General features: G+C 39.3%; 1 protein-coding gene across 1 annotated transcript; it reads right to left on the bottom strand.

Moving 5' to 3' along the window:
• Window positions 1–12,113: 12,113 nt before the first annotated feature.
• Window positions 12,114–13,058, bottom strand: LOC116861710 (olfactory receptor 2W3). The gene has a single exon (XM_032848484.1). It carries the CDS (start codon window positions 13,056–13,058, stop codon window positions 12,114–12,116), a length of 945 nt encoding a protein of 314 aa, XP_032704375.1.
• Window positions 13,059–21,342: the final 8,284 nt, after the last annotated feature.

The following is a 21,342-nucleotide window of genomic DNA, read 5'->3' on the forward strand; positions in this document are numbered from 1 at the left end:
TAATAATCAGATTTTGGAATAAAGAATTGCAAACTACTTCAGTTTTGCAAACTAGAAAAATAGCTGTGACAAAGAGAATTTAAATGAGCCCACAAGAAGTGGAAAGTTTGATGTGAACAATACTGAGTCAATTGATCCATAAGTTTTGTGGTTATTGAATACAAAATATGTAATAAATAACCCAAAGTGTATGGCATATTTCTTGTTTGGGGGATGACTAAAATCCCCAAAATAATCATATGAAGCAATATGAATGAATTATTTTTCCCCACTACTGTTCCCCAATGGGTGTAGATTATATATACATTATTTGTAACATACTTCCTGACTAACTTCTCTATCTTAAAAGCACACATACACATATATATGCAAACACAGTTATACACACATATGTGTGTATATTTTGTCAGTGACCAAGAATTCTAGCCCTTTTAGGGTCCTTCTAGCCTAAGAATCAAATTGACAGGAAGCAGATTAGTGTGGAGAAAATCAAGTTAATAGTGTATACAGGGGAAATTCACACAGACATGGAAATTCCAAAGGCAATGAGGCAGTATGATGCTTAAGAGCTAAGGAGAAGGATAGGGGTCTGAGAACACAAAAGGGAGGAAGACCATGAACAAGAAGGTGAGAGGACATGTTTGGAAAACAAAGGTTGCCCTATTATGTAGATAGGTGTTTTAGATAACGAAGATTCTGTTAATAGCTCTCTTCCTGGTATAGGCAGGTAGCTGATGGGGAGATAAAAGAGCTTTTCCAGAATCTGCTGGGTTTTGATTACTTTCAATTCAAAGTAATGTTCATACCAGAGTGGCCTGTTTGGGGTAGTCTGTTCTTGGCTCCTACAATATTATGTATATATATTTTATCTGTGTGTGTGTGCATGTAATATGTAAACATAACAAAAGAAAACATAAATCACAGATTAAATAGCTATAAGTATTTACACTTTTTTATATAGAAAATGTTTTTAATAATTTTATGTTAAATATTCCAGGAGATTAATTGGGATTCCATAGAATCCCAGAGAGTTCTCCCTATGGCCGTACAAAGAGTCATAAAATTTAGAGTCATAAAAATCATAAAAAGTCAGTAAGAATCTTCGGTGAGAATGATACCAACACTTATGCAAAAGTAAGAAAGTGGAACAAAATCAGAGGTGAAAGGACTTATCTTTGGATCTTCATAATTTTGTTGATTGCCAGCAGTAGAGTCCTTGCTGTAATTGTTTTCCCTTTAAAAATATTCCACTATACAAGATTTGGCCTCTCAGGGAACATTGAATTTGTGTACTATAAATGTTCTATAAAGATTATGGGAATTTTCCTCATCTAGGAAATTCATAATTTCTGCCAGATCTGATATCATTGGTAATATCACCCCCAAAGGGACAAAAATTAGTTCTATGAGTTTAGAAAAATATCAGCTACTGGAGTGATTTTTGACTCTCCCTTAACTACTTAAATAAATTTAGACAAGGGGCCTGAATCAGAGAGAGAGAGAGAAATTACCAGAGATAACTGTTACCTGAAGGACCTACAAATATGGCAGGGAAAGCATTACTTACCAAACATCTGCTCTTCTTACTGTCCTGTGAATCACCCTCCCTCTTTTTGAATCTCCAGGTGCCATCCCATTTGTTAGTTCAGATTAGCACATAAAACTCAATTGGCTGATTTGTCCTCAGGTCTCATATTTTAGGACACCCTCTACACATGTCATTAAATTTGTTTAGCTCTTATTCATCTGTCTTATGTTAATTTGAGGGTTAGAGCAGACAGAAGCCTAGAAAGGTAGAAGGAAAAGCCTAAGGGATAAGGAAAGAGCAGATTATATCACTTTCCTGTGGGGCATAGGAAGTGTCCATGAGACAGATTACCTTACTGGTCCCAACCAGAAAATTCCAGACTGACTGGTCAAGACTACTTTCCTGGGGAAGGTTGAAGCTGCAGTTTGGTGAGGCATCAAGCTTATTTCACTGTTGTGGACTTGGCTTAAGTGACCCCATTTTGGCCTGCTCTTTCTTTTTAACAATCCCCTCACTTTTGATCAAATTCTTAGCTTATCTGAGAGAGGTGATCTGAATTCAAGGCATTGGCACTAATCTCAGCTATTGTTTGCAACTTCTGTTGAACTGTTTTAGTATCCAGAGGTCATGACATTTTCGTTTAACCCCTATGTTATTCATAGCTTATGGTTTAAGGTAAACTTTTTTTTTTTTCCAGTCAGCCATTTTCTTCATTCCTGCCTGGCTATCCAGTCTTATAGAAATCCTTTGCTCTGTGGCAACAGCTGGAAGCAGGTGTTTAAGGTTTTTGAGAGAAAAAAACACACCAGGGAGACCACTATGGTTATTAGAAGTAGGACCGTTTTCAATATTTGGTCTCTGCAGAGTCGTGATCCCCAAGACTCAAACCAACAAAAATCAGTAAGTCAAAAAAAGATCCCATTAGAGTCATATCTTTAAGCCAAGTGGCTTGCTCAGTGATCTTCCATAGTTGAGTTTCAACGTCCCCAAAAGTTTTAATCCAGGTTAAGCAGGTGGGATTAGTGACACACAAATATCTTGTTCAACTAAAAGATGATAAAGGGCTATCCTTTTATCAAAAGTAACTTTGACTGGAGAATCCAAGAGTCTTTATTGAGCAGATATTGTCTTAGTGATAAATTCCACAACATTGTAAGGAATTAAAAAGAGGTTCCTGATCATAGCCTCATTTACAATTTCTCCTTACCAGGGACATATGGTCCTGTTAAAGAAAAAGAATCTGAATCATGAGTGCCTCCTTAAATTCCCATTTGAATCTGTCAGTCAGAACCCATGTAGTTCTCTTCTGGTTAACATTGATGTGCATCCCTTTCTTAGAATAGAGCTTAGAACAGGATTTCCTAAGTTTGGGATTCTGAACCAGAGGCAGGGAAATAGTCCAGGGGTCTCAGTCATCATAAATAGATCAGAGATTTTTAGGAAAAATCCAACAGACTGAAAGTTCATGCTCATTAGCAATGGCCTGGAAGGTGATAGCATTATCTTTCTGGCCCAATTCTAGAATAAAGGGAAGAAAGATAATTAGGATTTTTTGTTTATTTGTTTTTTACTTTTGTTTTTGTTTTTTAAACAAGATGTTTTCATACAGTGTCTTGGGAGACAGCAGTCTAGGTCGATGTCATGCAATGCCTTCTTTGGCTATGAGATTTACATCTAGGGGATCAAGTCCCTGAAGTTTGGTTGCCATCTGGGTAGTGAGGAGGTCCTTGTAGAGTCCCTTCCGGGGAGATTCAAGGGCAATCTTTATTCTTAGTGACTCCAAATCTGAACAGTGAAAGAAAATTGAAAATGCTAGTTTGGAGAATTGAGGAGATTAGAATTCAGGATCCAACCCAGTTTTAAGGAATGTAACAAAATGTAAAAAACAAGCAATAGGATAATAATCTAATAACTTGAAAGGCATATTTTTTTTCTTTCTACAATTACCCCACAGTTTTAAAAGATTATCACAGTAAATGAAGTTTTTTTTTTGGCTCCAGTGTGGCCTAAGTATTCACATACATACATACATACAACAGGAGTAGTGAGTGACACATTTGAAGCTCTTTTTGAGATTGTTTTGCTAAAAACTTGTAAATAAGCTACCAGGTAAACTTTTCAAGGGACTTTATTGGCTTTATAGAATTAACCTTAATTTATCAAAACTGTCTGGTCATATCTGAGTCTATGCACACCTGTATTAAATATGACAATTCAGCTAAACCCTTGACAATATAGCTGATATTGTCAATTATGTCCTGTTACAAGGAGAGGAGACTCTCATTGCACTTATAAAAATAGTTTACTATATTGCCCTGAAAAGAATACTCAAAAGTTTCTGAGATCTCTTGGGAGAAGCTAGGGAAAAAGTAAGTATGTCACCTTTGCTTAAAATGTACACTTGAGTTGTTTTAAGTCATAGATAGATTAAGATGATAGTTTCCTTAAATCTGGAAAAGCAAAACATTAAAGAACAAATGATGTTTCAAGCAAGAAGTCATAAAAATTATAAGGTTTCCCTCAGTTCATTCAGTCCTATGTGATTAATTCTTATTCTGTTTGAAACAAGTATTTCTATTGGTTTTGGTAATTCTTACCCAGTTCAGTTTTATGATCATGAAGTTATGAGAAAACTGTTCTTTTCAAAAGTCCTTTTACTGAATGTCCTTGAAGATGAAGTACTTCCACAGGAGCACTTTTGCATGTGGTGCATAAACAATGAATCTTGGAACACTGAAAAACTAAAACAAAATTAAAAAATAAAGAACACTTTTGCAAAGTATCAGAGTAAAGCAGTAACTGTCAACATTAAGCAAGACTTCTTACCATGTGCATTGTTAGAGATCTAGTGAGAGTTCATTATGATGAAATTGACAAGGAAGTTTTTTTAATTTCTCTAATATACCCCATTTTAATATGAATAACTGAACTTACTACTGATAATATTATATAAAGACATATCAAACTTTAGGAATTTCACACAATTTCTAAAACTCTTTTTTTGTTATACAAATATACAAGTTATACAAATACAACATAAAAGCACCTTAGTATCATTTCTTATTTGACAATGTTTCCTGTATAATTTAACATATCAATAAGTCTAGTTAGTTTAACATGTCCTTTTAAAAAAATAACTAAAAAAGAAATAGAGAAAGTCATTAGGAATGTTTCAGGGGCCTAATGAGAATTCTCAGTTGTTTGAGATCAAAAAGATTCCATTCACATTTTGATTTGGGGAAGTCAATATATCAAAAGGTTTTAAAGCACTGGATCAAACAGTAACATAGGTCACTGTTAAATAATACTTAGGTTTTATAAGAGAGAATACTCAATTTTTTAAAGTAATCAGAGACCTGATTAAAATAATGCAGGAAATTGTGTTGACTAAACTCAAAATATGTTCTTTCTAGGCAAATGATTTAAAAGGCAAAGAAAACAAAACAAATATACCTATATTTGTTTAAATTCCTCATTAAAAGCAGAGAAAAAATTTAAGAAAACTTGTCCTTTTAATACCGAGAAAATGGAATTGTAATTTTTAAACCAACTTGCTCTTTTTTAAAGATTTTATTTGTTTGAGAGAAAGAGGGCACAGGCAGAGAAAAGGAACAGATGGAGAGGGAAAAGCCAACTTCCCTGGTATGGAGCCCCTTGTGGGGCTTTATCCCAAGACTTCGGAATCATGACTGGAGCCAAAGGTGGACAGTTAATTGACTGAGCCACCCAGGAACTACCCCCCAATTGCTTTTGATACTAAAAGTCTTTTACCTAAATTCACTTATATTTATTCTAATCTTAGTCAACACTAACTTCTTTATTATTTCTAGTAGTTTTAATTACACATATTATCATTTTCAGCCTTAAAGATCTTTGATTTCTAGTGGGAAATAAGGAGCAAGCAATTATGAGTTGTCCTTTACATTAGCGTTCTGTAGATTGGCAGACACAAATAGTTTTTATAATTTCTAGAAACAGTTTTTTGATGAAAATTTCTCAACATGGCATAAAATATTCTTACTAACAGACCCAAAATCTTTACTTCTTTGTAATAAAAAGTCGAAAGTAGATAATGCTATGCTCACTAATTAATGTTTCTTTGCTTTAGATTTTTTAAAAGTGATCTAACTACTTAATGATTAACCATCATTTAACTTAACTTGGCAAAACTGTGAGACTTCAGGTTACCAAAAAGATTTGAGGAAACTAGTTTAAAAATCACTTAAAAACCTTTATTTATTTCACATTCATTTATTTACGTATTCTCAACAATTACATTTTGATTACTTATGAAAATTTCATCATAATAAGTTGTTTTTCTTGATGACAACTTTTTGGCAGAGATGATATGAAGTTACTTGACAAATAAACAGAAATAGACAAACAGCTTATGTCTACATTATATTCAATGTTGATAACACTAGACATTTCCATTTAATTAAACCAACAAAGTCTAATTGAATATTTTCCCAGATTGTGTGGACCTGAAAAGCATTTGGGTTTTTTTTTATTATATTTCTGAGAATTTGGGGAATACTTCATTCATATAACCACTTGTTTATATTTAAACCAATTAGATGCCACTATTTTACAACTTATTTTTTCAAAACCATCCAGATTTAGAAAAGGCTCCACATCTATAAGACACTTATAGATAGACACACATGAACATATGGGCAGATAAAGAATCCTCATCCTACAGTTTCTGTAGCTAAAGCTTTTTATCACTAGTATTTGTGAAGAGGACACTTAAGATTTATAGAGTTCTGACAACTAATCTTATGGAAGCTGTGAACAGTCTTTTTTTTTAACCCCTTATCCCCTTTATTATTATTTTCTCTTTAGTCTCAGTAACTGGGGATGCTATAGATAAGAATTCCTAAAGAAATCGCGAAGAAGGGAGGCAAGTTCTTCAAGTAAGATTTTGGTTTCTCAAGGTCAGTATTTGAAAACCTTTTTGAGATAAATAAGGGAGGTTTTAAGAGTGGTAAAAAGAAATAGGTAGACTTTGAACTGCCTCTGGAGCTGCATTTCTACTTTTGCAAAGATGTGTAAGAAAGATCAGTTGCTCTCAATTTCTCAAAGAACTGAACTGCAGACTAAATGGCATCAAAATGACACCCACCCATTGAACTACTCTCCCTTCAGTATGTCTAGGGGAGACACCTAAAAAAATGTTAGCATCAGGCTCTGGATATCAGCTTCCAGTTTGGCCAACATTTGACTGCAGAGCCACTTATAAATTTCATTTAAATATCTTATAATTTTTACCCAGAACAACCACAGGCAGATCTTGGGGGGCTGACTTTGGAGAATACTTACATACTTTTCATCACTTTGTCAAGGAGCTCATCTGCGTAGGTTCTGAGTGGAGTTTCAGTGGAGAATCACAGCTTCAAAATTTAGCAGGGTTTGGAAAGGTTTTCCTTTTAGTTTTGGTTTCCCTCAGCTGTTTAAGGGAATAATGTAGCAATTTACCAGAAAATCCTTCAGAGTGTCATCAAATCTGGAAGGCGCTTACAGAGACCACCCTCCAAAGGTAGATAAGGGGTTGTCTGGAAGGCCATTAACTTGGCCGACTTCTGTTTATAGACCAGTAGTCTCTTCAGAGTAGAAAGACAACTCCTACAGAGGATTGTTAAGATGAATATTCAAATAAGGGAGCAGTAAGAATTACATCGGTTTTATGTTTTTTTTTTAATTAGGTACCTCTTGCATATTTATTTGTTTTTTTAAGGTTACCTTTCTTTAAAAAAAAATATATATATATATATATATATATAATTTATTTATTTGAGAGAGAAAGAGAGATGAAGAGAGAGGACAGGAGAAGGGGGAGGGCAGAGGAACAGAGGGAAGCAGACTCCACACTGAGCAGGGAGCCCAACACAGGGATTTTGATCCCAGGACCCTGAGATCATGACCTGAGTAGAAGGCAGACACTTAACCAACTGAGCCTCCCAGGGGCCCTGGTATCCCATTTTCTTTGTTTAATTTGGGAACCCTTACTTTCAAGTGCACTTCTTTTTTTTTTTTTAAGATTTTATTTATTTATTTGCCATACAGAGATCACAAGTCAGCAGAGAGACAAGCAGAGAAGTGTGGGGGGGGAAGCAGGCTCCCCACTGAGCAGAGAGCCCGATGTGGGCTCGATCCCAGGACCCTGGGATCATAACCTGAGCCGAAGGCAGAGGCTTTAACCCGCTGAGCCACCCAGGTGCCCCTCAAGTGCACTTCTTAACTAATCTTATCTAACTGGAATTTTCCCCATAATGACCATTATAAATCCCCTGAGGGCCAGCAGTTATGTGGTAGGACCTTTAGTTGTAAATGGAGTTTAACCCACATTTCTGTTCAGCCATATCTGGCTACAAATGGGGTGCAGCCCAAGTTTCTGTCCAATATTTGGGGACCCCAGCCTGATGGATCCCAAGCCAAGTTCTCAAGGACAAAGCTGATTTCAAACAAATTGTGAGACTTTAGCTGCCACCAGTAGTTCTCCATGTGTAATCTGAGGAAGATTTCCAAACAAATGAGGAACTCCAGCCAGCAGTTCTTAAGGAGGTATCTGGGACAGAAGAAGCAAGGGCTGGGGCTCCAGTCAAATGGGGAATTGTTGTCCAAATGTCCGGCAGTTCCTAAGGTAGAACTAGTGATTTCAAACAAATGGAGAACTGACTGGAAAGCCAATTAATTTGGGAAGCTTAACGCAAAACGAACAGAGCTCAGAACTGGGAACAACTTACCTACAGCCCTCAGAAATAGCGAGAAAGAGAACTGGAAATGGTTCATAGGCACCATATACATGTGCTTCTCCTTGTCCCCAGATGGGAACAGTGTGAGAAGTTTCCTTTGGATCCTACCATCATTTTCCCAAATCTGTTAAATAACATGAGTTCAACACAGTAAATTTTTAATATCTAATTGGGCTTCTTAACAATTCATGAATCAGACCGCATCCTGTCTGGCAAGTAGAAAGGCCCTCCAAGGAGTTGTACAAGATGGAAGGCTTTTAGACAGAAGGCAAAAGGGATAGGGAAAGAGCAGATTAGCTCATTTTTTCTTGGGGGGATGGGAAGGGTCTCTGTGGCATATTACCTCTTGGTGCTGAGTAGAAAATCCCAGACTGTCCAGTTAAGACTACATTCCTAGAGAAGTATGAAATGGCAGTTAGATGAAGCAGTAAGCCTTGGTTTGATGACACAGGCTGAGCCCACATGACTCCATGTGAGGCCTGTTGTTTCCTTTGAACTGAATTTGCCTGCAATTTGAGGATTGGCTGCTTGGATATATGGTGTTTCTGGTCAACCAGAGTATTTACAGGAATACAAAAGTTCAGTTTGCTGACATGGCACCTGCTCCATCTTGGGTCTAGAAATTTATTTCAACACCAGGAATATCACCTAGAAAAGGAAGGGGCCTAAAGACTTATCTAGAAACTATGTAAGGGTGTCCTGACTCTGAGGAACAGGAGGGAGCATGTATCTGAGTCATTTAGAGAAGTCTCTTCTCTATAGTTAATATTCCCCTGGGGCACAGAAGAAAGAGTAGAGGAATTTCTTACATGTACCTGTTTTCTGGGAGCACAGGGCTCTGGTAAAGTCAACTTTGCTCTGGCTCAGCTTCAGGAAGTGGAGTCTTTTCCAGGATTGCACGACTACCTCTATGCTGACTCTGTCACAAGAGAATCGGATGGGTTAAAGACAAAACAATGATCCCCAAATGTAGTCACTTACATGAAGCCCCACATTACCAAACCAAGACTTAATTCCAGTTTCAGTTCTCCCAGAAATGGAATCTTACATTGGCTCATTGGGAATTTCCCGGTAAGCCTTCTTTTTTTTTTTTTTTTTAAGATTAAAAAAATATTTATTTATTTATTTGACAGACAGAGATCACAAGTAGGCAGAGAGAGAGAGAGAGGAAAAGCAGGCTCCCCGCTTGCCAGAGAGCCCTATTTGGGGCTCGATCCCAGGACCCTGGGATCATGATCTGAGCCGAAGGCAGAGGCCACAACCCAGTGAGCCACCTAGTTGCCCCCCAGTAAGCCTTCTTTAGAGGGTTGTCTGGGAAGCCTCTGCCATCGTCTACAAGGACAGAGGCCTTGCAATACTCAGGTCACTTTTGCTTGGCAGTACTTCCCTGTTCCTGCTCCCTCCTGCCTGTAAGAAACTTTCATTTGGTAGAGCTCTCCGGGGCTCCTATCCACCTGTCAGACTGAATGTTGCCCAATTCTTTTATCACCGAATAAAGCAATAAGATCTTTAAAATTGGCTCCACTGGATTTTTCTCTTAACAGAGGAAATAACAAAACTACTCAGCACAGTGCACACGACTACTTTTGTTAAGAGTTCTGCAAACCTTCTTTGTTCTCTCTGGGGCACTTTTCCAGAAGTAGAAACACTGCCTATTTCAGAGCCCACGTAGCTGTACCTCAGATCCCCTTGGGGCATCCTGCAAGTTCTTTCCAAAATGAAGTTGGGTTTGCAGAAGCGCTGGGCACACTGCCCCATGGGCTGTGTACTAAGGAGGTGTTGTGGAGTTTTAAAACTCTTTGGAGGAAACCCTGTCATACAAGTAACTCATCAACTCCTGAACACCACTACTTCCGCAGGACGGCAGTTTTGAATATACTGATCAGGGTCACCCTGAAATGTGGTATGCCTTCTTTAAAGAGGCCCTGGTTTGTCCACAGTTAAATGATCTCATTGGGGCTGGTGCCATTCAAGATAAGGTGAGGTCAGGCAATAAGGAGGTTAGAAAGGGATAGTGGCATTCGAGGACCATTGTGAAAGAGGGGTGACTATGAAGCTTAGCCTCTGAGAATAGAAGGGATGGCATCCGTTAGCCAGGCTCTTTTACTCATTCCTTCCCCAACCTCTCTCCCCTTGTTCTATGCATCCCATTTCAGCTTATTCTAGAAGGTGTCTGTCCTCCAATTATTTGCAAAATCTTTATATCTTGATGTTAAAATGTGGTCCGAGAACCAACGGCAAACAAGGGAGGTCTGCAGAAATGCAGAATCTTCAGCCTGTCCTAAGACCTGCTGGATCAGAATCTGCATGTTAATGAGACCACAGATCATTCATTTGCATATTAAGTGGAAGACGCCCTTGATGGGGTTTAGTACACGCTGCCTAAAAGTATGGCACTTTGGTGTACTGAATATTTGGAAATGAAGGAATTTGTGAAATGGTATGAGCAGTAAGGACTTTCTGATCTTCTCCCTGAATCAAGTCCTAAGATGCTCATGTGGGATTGCTCCCTATTCCTAGAGGACAGAGACATCTTTATTCCCAAGATGGCAGGACCCAGAGAGGAGTCTGAAGACACAGGCCTTGCTAGATTTCCCCCGTTTATTACATTTGGCTTATATCCCCACTTGTCCTATCATATTTCTCCATCGCTGTCCACCCTTCGTCAAATCTAGCATAACAGTCATTCTTCAGGGCTTTTATCTCCTTATGAAGTCTACGATGTCATGTAAACTTATATTAAACAAATTTGTATGCTTTTATCTGATTAACATACCTTTGTTGGTTTAATTTTCACAACCAGTCCGGACATGAAAAGGGTCCAGGAAAACCTTTTTCTCCCCACACTCTGTGCTGTATTATGCAAGGAATGACAGTAAATCCTGCTCTTCTAGACCTAAAAGGTTTTGACACTACTTAAACGCTTAAGGATTTTTGCTCTTTAAAAATTAATGTAGCAGTAGAGACAGCAGGAATTGGGAGTCAGATGAAACTTGGAGTAAATCTTTCATTCATTTATTCATGAGTGAGTGATTTAATGTGAAGCCTCAAAGACCATGTAGGTAAAATAAAAACAATGAAAATCATGCTGATTTCTGACAAATGCCAAGAGGAGTATATGATTTAAGGGCAAATGACTCACAGCAGGACCTTAATAAACATCAGGTTTTTCTCACTAATGAAATAAAAACATACCTGAAAAACAGTGCTGCATTAAGACTGAAATGACTCATGTGTCATTTATATGGGTTAACTTATTGTTTTGTCTACAACTTAAGCCAGATTTGATGGAAATGCTGAAGATTGGGGACAAAGGGTAGGAGAAAAAAAACAAAAACAAAAACAAAAAAACATGACTTGATGAAAGGCTTTGGTATTTGGGGAAAAAAAAATACCCAATGTGTTAAAATAGCCCATGTTTGATGGTTTTCACCTAAGAGAACTTATCATTCCTGATCATTCTAACTAAAAGATCCAGCAAGTTGTTAACAAGTTAAAAATATTAATAAGTTACAAATAGATGAAAAAGGCAAAATTCTGATTAAGAAAAGTAGTTTCCCACTTGGCACTCTGGTGTAAATGGTGAAAAATATAACAACTCAGCACTCTGTACTTCAGTCCTGCTTTATAGATCATTTGGGGGGATTTGAATGTCATGCATTGTACATTGAAACATCATTTGGGACTGAAATGGTTATAGAAGTCCAGGAAAAGTTATGTAAGTTTGGAAGGACAGGTGAAGAGCAGGTCTGACTCAATGGTTCCAGATGCCATCACTGGCTTCTGAAGGATCTGACCACCTGATGGAGATGCCTGTCTCCCACTCACTCTCAATCCTTCCCGACCTCTCTGTTGCCCAGCAGCAGCCTCCTCAGGGCCCCCTTCACCTCCTTGTTTCTGAGGGTGTAGATCAGGGGATTCAGGAGTGGTGTGACAATGTTGTAGAAGAGGGTGAGGAACTTTCCCTGGTCCTGGGAAGAGCTGTTTCCAGGTTGCATGTACATGTAGATTATGTTTCCATAGAAAAGGGAGACCACAGTGAGATGGGAGCCACAGGTGTTGAAGGCTTTGTGCCTCCCTGAGGATGACTGGATGTGCACCACGGCCTGTACAATGTAGCCATAGGACACCAGGATGAACACCAGAGGTGACAGCACAATACCCACTGCGAGGACAAAGACGGTGCCCTTGATGGCAGCCGTGTTGACACAGGCCATCCGGATCAGAGCAGGCATTTCACACAGGAAGTGGTCCACACTGCGGTGCCCACAGTGGGGTAAACGCAGGGTTACTGGGGACATGATCAAAGAGTTGGTCACCCCACAGCCCCAGGCTACCGACACCAAGCCCAAGCAGAGTTGTGGATTCATGATCACCATGTAGTGAAGGGGCTTGCAGACTGCAACAAACCGGTCATACGCCATGACCGCCAGGAGCAGGCACTCTACACCACCCAGGCCCAGAAACAGGAAGAGCTGGATGGCACAGCCTGTGTAGCTGATGGTCTTGTCATGCCCATTCAGGTTATATAGCAGCTGAGGGATAGAGCTGGTGGTAAAACTGAGGTCCAGGAAGGATAGGTGGGTGAGGAAGAAGTACATGGGAGTGTGGAGGTGGGGGTCCAACCGGGACACCAGGATGATGGTGGTGTTGCCCACAAGGGTCAGGAGATATGCAATCAAAATGACCACAAAGAGGAACCTCTCCAGATGGGGGTGGTCAGAAAACCCCAAAAGGATGAAATTTCCCTGGATGCTCTCATTGGTCCCATCCATCTCTACTGTACCTGAGGAGGAATATTGATACTAGTAATAGTAGCACCTATTAGAGAAGAAGAACACTTACAATGACTCAAATGTTTCTTCATGCTTTTTACACTTATTTAGCTATTTAAGCCCTAATAGCAAATATCAGTGATATGGAGTTGGCCTTCTTATTATCCATGACTTACAGAAGAGGAAACCGAGGCAGATGTGTGTTCAGCAAATTACCATATTCTAGAATGGAGCAGAGCTGATTTTGAATCCAGGAAATGGAATTTAGAATCTTCATCCTTTGCTGGAACAGATTCTAATTCCATGACAGGAAAGGAAATGCTGCTTCAGCCCAACCATTGATTCCTCTCAAAAGCCAACTTCCTAAGCTCCTGCTCAAACCTCAAAGGCCCCCAATGGAGCCCCAGAATAACCAATTAATAGTATTTAGAGACTATCCTTTATATGTGGAATACTTTATTGAGTCTTTATCCAAAAGACAAACCTCATTCATTGTGATGTTCCTGAGATGATTTTGAGTAGATAAATAATGTAGGAACAATAGAATATTACCAAAGCAACATACACATAAAATCACCCCCCATACTTCTCTCTCTCCTTCTCTCAATTGGGGATGGCATTTAAAAAATGAGTATCTGGGGTGCCTGGGTGGCTCCATCAGTTAACTGTCTGTCTTAGGCTCAGATCATGATGCTGGAGTCCTGGGATCGAGCCCTGTGTGGGCTTCTTGCTCAGCCGGGACCCCGTTTCTCCCTTGCCATCTGCCCCTCCCCCCATGCACTCTCTTTCACACACTTTCTCTTCCTCTCTCAAATAAGTGAAATCTTTAAAAAGAAAGAAATAAGAGTATATTTTTTTCTTTTAAAGCATTATAAAGTGTTTGAGGAAAAATATCACATTATCCAACAGACAATAAAACTTGAAGGCAATAATTCACATGTATGTGCAGAAACATCGATCCATTTAAACACCAAGAATGAATCACAATCCAAAGAGATCCTAACCCACAACTCTTGCAGATCAGTGTCGAGGAATAGACGTAAAAAATCTTGGGCTACAGCTCCAATCTCCCTCTTCACAATCCCTTAGCCAACAAGACACAACTTTGAGATCTCAGAAAGTTCTTCGCCTTCTTCATAGTTTTCTCATCTAAAATAGTAATAAACAACATTGTTTATTTTACAGGTGAGTTTTAAGATTTTTTTAATAATGAAAGAAAGCCAATCAGTGTGAAAGTCTATGTATGTGACATAAAGGTTATGTCTCATATGAACAGGTAATGGCAAAATAAGCCCATGAGACTAGAAAAAGAAGTTCTTTTTTTTTTTTTTTAAGATTTTATTTATTTATTTGGCAGACAGAGATCACAAGTAGGCAGAGAGGCAGACAGGGAGAGAGAGGGGGAAGCAGGCTCCCTGCTGAGCAGAGAGCCCGATGCGGGGCTCTATCCCAGGACCCTGGGATCATGACCTGAGCTGAAGGCAGAGGCTTCACCCACTGAGCCACCCAGGAGCCCCTAGAAAAGGAAGGTCTGAAGAAAAAAAAAATTCTAGTGAGAGGAAACTACCTTTAAGTATATTCAGACATACTTTGGAAATACAATAATTTTTTTTAAGATTTTATTTATTTATTTGACAGAGAGAGAGAGATCACAAGTAGGCAGAGAGGCAGGTAGAGAGAGAGAGAGGAGTAATCAGGCTCCCTGATGAGCAGAGAGCCCCATGCGGGGCTCGATCCCAGGACCCTGAGACCATGACCCAAGCCGAAAGCAGAGGCTTTAACCCACTAAGACACCCAGGCACCTCGGAAATACAATAATTAAAATAGGATCACTGACAAGGAATTTGAATGGGGTCACTGTGGATCCCTAATTCACTACTTTCACAAAAACAAATTTAAATCAAACAAGTAGTATATAAGGAAGTATGACAGTTCTCTTTTTTTTCCCCCTGATTATCTTGGATTTAGTCAGATCTCACAAAACAAGTTGCAATTCTCAAAAGCTATGAGGCAAAATACAAATCAATTTGATAGCATATTAAAAAAAATCTTTAAGAACTACTACTAACAACACCTAAGAAATAATCACAATAATAGAGGAATTCAACATGACAATGGACAAGGTACCTTGTTTACCATTTTTTTCAAGAAATTGGAGTGAAAACATATAATGAGAAATAGGTAATGACTTAAAGAAACAGCACACAAGAAAATAAGTTATTTACAAAACTGCGATTTGAAACATTAAGGTTTTAAAATATAAATATAAGGTTATTTGCTTTTTAGATAGGTTAGTATTTGAACACGTGTTATATACAGAGCTGGGAAAGTATGGGGAAATAAACCCATTAAATTTTGATATGAGGGGTGCCTGGGTGGCTCAGTGGGTGAAGCCTCTGCCTTCGGCTCAGGTCACGATCTCAGGGTCCTGGGGTCACATCCCACATCGGGCTCTCTGCTCAGCGGGAAGCCTGCTTCCCCCTCTCTCTCTGCCTGCCTCTCTGCCTCCTTATGATCTCTCTCTGTATCAAATAAATAAATAAAATCTTTAAAAAATTTTTTGATATGAATTAAATGGGGATAATATCTTTGGAAGGATAAAGATCATTAATTAAAAAATTTTTATCTGGACATTGTTGACATTGTCCATGTCATTTTAACAATAGAAACACCTATCTTCTATAAAATTTAAAATTAATTAGTCCGCTCCCCAGGTCTATCTCTTCCTTTGCCCCTCCCTCCATTCATGCACTCCCTCTCTTTCTCTAAAATAAGTAAATAAATCTTAAAAAAAAATACTGCTCTATATATTATATTAAAATAGAAACACTATCTGAAAGTATACTCTGAACTGTTAAAGAGACTTACTTCCAGAGAGTGTGATGGATTTTTTTTAAAGATTTTATTTATTTATTTGACAGACAGAAATCACAGGCAGGCAGAGAAGCAGGCAGAGAGAGAGGAAGGGAAGCAGGCTCCCTCATGACCTGAGCCGAAGGCAGAGGCTTTAACCAATGAGCCACCCAGATACCCCGAGTGTGATGGATTTTAAAGACTTTGATTTTTACATGATCTATTCTTTATTAATTAATAATACATAATCATGTATTGGGAAATCAAAAAGGATATATATAGATCTTGGATGTCAGCCCTTTGACTCTAGATATTTGTGAATATCTTCTCCAATTCTCTTTGTTTTGTGGACTGTTTCCAAGAATATGAAAACAAACAAACAAACCAAAACAAAACAACAACCAAAGGGGCTCTTACATTGTAAAAATTAATAAATGAATGAATGAATGAATATATATATATATATATATATACACATAAATAAAATAAAATATTTACAGGAGGAGAAAGAGAAGATTTGATATTCAGGAAATTCCCCTATGAATGATTTTTTCCCCTGAATCTGTTAATATGTCTTTTTAGCTTTGACATTCCTTCTTTACAGAAATCATTGTCCCATTAATTAACAAACTATAAAGGACATAAACGTAGGAAGAAAGATAGAAGATAAGGAGGCAAATAAGACTGTAACAGATTTCCAATCACTCTAATAATGTCAGTGTTTTACATCAAACAGCTGCACAAGCTTCTCACCGTAAAATTATGAATCCTGTAAATAAGAGAAAAGTAAGACTGGGGAGATGAAAATAATCCAAATACAATGAAAGGGCCTGAGTTTGCCTTTCAGGATAATTTGAGTTCTAGTCTCCTTCTGAACTGTTTCCACAGCTCCCATGTGGAGGTAAGAAAGACCCCAGGGAAAGGTGTGGGAGACGATGAGGAGACACCGTTAATGTCATAGCACATCCCCAGCTCCTTGTCTTGTCTTGTGTTTGGGATGAGGGGAGTCCCTTGTTCCACCACTGGAGTTCTAGGAGGGCTGATGCAGGAGCCTTGTGGCTTGCAAAGGCTCCTCTCCATGGGGGAAACTGGTGTCTCATGAAGAACAGGGAGTACAGTCATTTTCTGAATGATTCTGGGGAAGTCACGCCTATTTTTTCCCTTAAATTCAAACTTTGGAAAGAATGTGATCATTTTTTTTCCTTGTGTGGAGATCCTTCTCAGCACACTAGCTCAGCATTAACAACCTCCCAGCACACGTTTCACATGTTAGAAGGACCCTCTAGAGCCACTGCGATTGTCTTCATACTTGACCTTATTGGGCACCCACCCCTGCACAAAGCATATCTTACTGTGTGTCATGCAAATTTGCCACTACTCTCCTGGTGATGGAGAGATTGGGCAATACCGTTATTTTACCTTTCGTACATGGACACAACTTAGTAGCTCAAAGAATAGACAATTAATTGCCTCGTGTGGCATTCCAACTTTGCCCTCCCTGGAAGCACTTCCTCTCCATTGCTCAAAGCTGGAGAAGAAAGGCAGCATCAGATGCTTAACTGGAAAGACCTGACCTCTCCCCACCCATGGAAAGGTCAGGACATCAACCCAGTGACTGATGACTCGGTTTTTCAGACCTGGTTTTGTGTGGAATTGGAGCTAGAAGAAGAGCCTCGTGCCTGCAGAAACGAGATTATTACTTTGCAAAAGAACTGATTTTTGTGTGTTTCAGGGTGTGTATTCTGGCGCGGTATGGAAAGGTATAACACGTTTCTCCCTGTAGGTGCTTGTTGAACACTGGGAATGCCATTGCACCTAAATGCACCATCCTACTGCAGAAACACCCACCTTCCAACCGCAAGTCAAAGAAACCTACTGCCTTTCAGTTCTGGAGGGCAGGTGGCCATATGATCCAAGAGTTTAGCTTGTTTTCCAAGTATTTTTCATCTTATAGACATTTAAACTCATAAGAACTGCGGCCCCAATGGTGGATGATAAGGAATTCAATTGATGTATTGAGGAGGGGATGGGGCAGACCCATCTCCAGGCAAGGGCTGACATCACCCCAGCTCCCTCCAAGAAACTGGGAACATTATTTCCTTTTCTTTCTTTTTTTCAAAAGGAAACCCACATCTCAGATCTCATTTTCTCATGTTTGCCTGACTGTCTTCCTTATTAACACTGACTCCGACATTAAAAAAAAAAAAAAGGAACTCACATGTTTGTTTCTTTGTATTTTGTCTTGTTAGCACTTTTACTTGTTATCCTTTTTTTAAAAAAGATTTTTTACTTATTTGAGAGAGAGAGCAAGTGAGAGAGGGAACACAAGCAAGGTGAAGGGCAGAGGGAGAAGCAGGCTTTCTGCTAAGCAGGGAGCCTGATACGGGGCTCGATCCCAGGATCTGGGATCATGACCTGAGCCGAAGGCAGATGTTTAACCAACTGAGCCATTCATGTGACCACTTGTTATTCTTTAAAGTGATTTTGCTTTGGTAGATTTTTTTGTTCTATTGTAGTTAAAGAACATGAGTTGTGAAGTCTGGGTTTGTGTGCAGCTTTTGTCTTGATCTATTGGCCATAACCTATAAGCTTTCCAACAGCAGAAATGATACTTCTCATTTCCTACTTTTCTGTTCCTTTGGTTCATTCCATACAACTTTTCCTTTTTTTTTTAAACAAACCAAAAGAAAAGTACAGATTCATAAGTTGAGCCCCTAAATCCAGAGATCTACTCACCATTTTTACTTGTATGTACTGGGTGCCACTAAAAGTCAGAAGGCAGAAGGTGCAGATCTAGGTGGAGGGGCCCAGGGAATTGTGCATTGTCCTCTCCCTGACTGTGGATTCACATGGCTGCTCCAGGCAGGGGTAATTCCAGACAGGGGAGGAAAGGAAGGCACCTCTCCTGGGCTTGCTGTACCCCTATAAATGCAATGGACCACAATGTTTGCGCAGAGAGCCAGGAGGGCAGTGCAGATGGCTGTCCTGAGGTGAGACAGGAGGGGTTTTAATGGTGGTTCTGATTCATCAACAGCCCAGTGCTCTGGGGAACCCGTAAGCCCACAGGGGTCATTAGTACATGTACGGAGCTGTGCTGTAGGCATGCATGACATCGAACTGTTCAATTCCCTGTAGGGTCTAGACTCAAAATGAGGACCAGGAGAATTTGTCCCTTGATATAAAAGGGATTTATTCCTTCATGTAAGTAAATCTGGGGACTCAATGTGTTGTTCTATAAACATAAACACTGATGGGCCCTTTGCTCCCATCAGTATTGCCCCCAAATTTCCCCCAAATCCCCAAATTTCCCAAAAGTTGCTCCCAATTTTGTATGTCTAAAAAACAAATGAGGCATAATCAGTCCCACACAACCTGGAATAGGATCATGCTTTATCTATTCCTTCTTCTTCTTCCTTTTTTTTTTCTTTTCTCCTTAGATCTATGGAAAATATGGCAAAAGTGTTTTGACTTTTTTTATTAAAAGTGTGATGTATGATAAGAAGAATGCATTATCTAGTAAATAATAGTAAAAATAGTAGTAAATAGTAAATAATTACTTATTATAATAAATAGTAAATAAATAGTAAGAAATATAAATAATAGTAAAAGTCGTAGAAATAGTAAATAATTACTTGTTATAATAATAGTAAATAAATAGGAAGAAATACAAATAATAGTAGAAATAGTATAAAAATGACACAGGTGCATTGATTAAGAAATATTTTGTTATTAATTTAAGGAGGTAATTGGGTGAAGTCATTTGTTTCATTTATTTATTAGTTTTTGGACCTGAAGGGAGGATGTTAGCATATACTGATCTATACTACATCATTTTAAAACTAGAGGAACATTAAGCAGGCATCATAAGCCCCTAATTTTATTAGATTGTGTGCCTATGAGCAGGTTTTTTAAAGCTTTTGGAGAAGCCAATATGACTTCAGGTGGCTAGTTTTTTTTTTTTTTTAATAATGATAAAGTGAATAAATTGAAATCGAGTCCAGGCAATCAGCCTCATGATATCAGAGAATCAGCTGACCCATTTGAGTCAATCAGCAGGGGATTAGAGGGATGGTTTGGGTGCTTCTGCATTCATACAGCTACAGAATCAGGGGATGAGGAGGATGTCCCATATAAAGTAAGAGGTGTGACGTGCAGGTTGGTGGACTGTACCCTCTCTGTATCAGACCACCTTTCCCATATAACAGGAGCAGTGTTGGGCCCCAGCAGAACCCAGGAAACCCACGTGTTTGAGGGGCAGACAGGTGTAAGGAATCCCAGTGTTCCCAACGTCTCTGCCCTTGGAGACATGCAGACTTGAGATCACCACCCTAAATTTGCTGAGTGCTCTCTCCCCACTAACCCGGGTCTTGGACTCCCTGCTTCCACCCTGTCCTGCATATGACTCTCCTCCCTGTTCCCCTCATTCTGTGCCTTCTTAACACCTTGGAATCATGGCCTTACTTCCATAACTCACCTGAAAAAAGCCATCCCCCGACAGTTCAGGACATTACCCGCTTTGGTCTTCGACTTGCCAGGCTTCTGTTAATCCGTAAACAGACCTCTTTCCATGATTTCCATGATTTCATCTTCTATGTCACTGACTGTCTCCTCTACCTCATTCAACCTAGTGGTCAGGGCCTCCATTTTTTTACTTCATCTCAGTAATAATGTTGTTAACTTCCGTCTGATTAAATCTTAGTTCTATTATTTCTGCACTGAGGGATTCTCCTGTGTCTTTTGTTCCTTTTTCAGCCCCAGCCTGTTACCTTTACAAAGATTGTTCTGAATTCCAGCTCCAACGTCTTACTCACATCCTGATTGATTAACTCTATGGCAGGGAGTATTACCTCTGGTTCTTTCTTTGGTTGTGAATTTCTCCTTCTAGTTGTTTTGTTCAGAGAAGAAAGGAGGAAGGAAAGAGAATGGGAGCGGGGAGGAGAGGAAAAAAAAAAAAAACAAACGAACATAAATCAACCTAAATAGCAATACTTCTATCCACAGCTACCATGTCTTCAGGAAATGATGCTTGTGCATGCTGATTTATCTCTGGCCAGTGCCTGGGATCCAAAACTCCAAGTTTGAAAAAGCCTGGTTATATGGGTGTACCCACTGCTGTTCCAGGTGGGGAGACTCCAGGCTTGCCCAGCACCATCCAGTCCCCAAAAGCCTTCACACAGTGCACACATGGAGGTCAGAGTTCATTGTGATACTCAGCAAAAACCTGCAGCCAGGGTACCAGCCATGTGTCCCTGACTCAGTCCCCTCCTGCCCTGTGTCCCAGAAAAGCTGCTGCAGAGGCCTGAATCTGTGTGGCAGACAGCAAAGCAGTGGCCAGGCTAGCGGCTATCCACTCCATTCTCTGCTCTGTGCCTAGCCAGTCCTAGAAATCAGTTTCCTCAAGCACACACAGAGGTTCAGGCCTGCTTTGGCT

Source organism: Lontra canadensis, unplaced genomic scaffold, assembly GCF_010015895.1.
Source record: "Lontra canadensis isolate GAN:19392208 unplaced genomic scaffold, GSC_riverotter_1.0 scaffold205, whole genome shotgun sequence".
Lineage (NCBI taxonomy): Eukaryota > Metazoa > Chordata > Mammalia > Carnivora > Mustelidae > Lontra > Lontra canadensis.

What these genes read in the sequence shown, in the direction of transcription:
- LOC116861710 (XM_032848484.1), bottom strand. Translation starts at nt 13,058, where the DNA reads ATGGATGGGACCAATGAGAGCATCCAGGGAAATTTCATCCTTTTGGGG.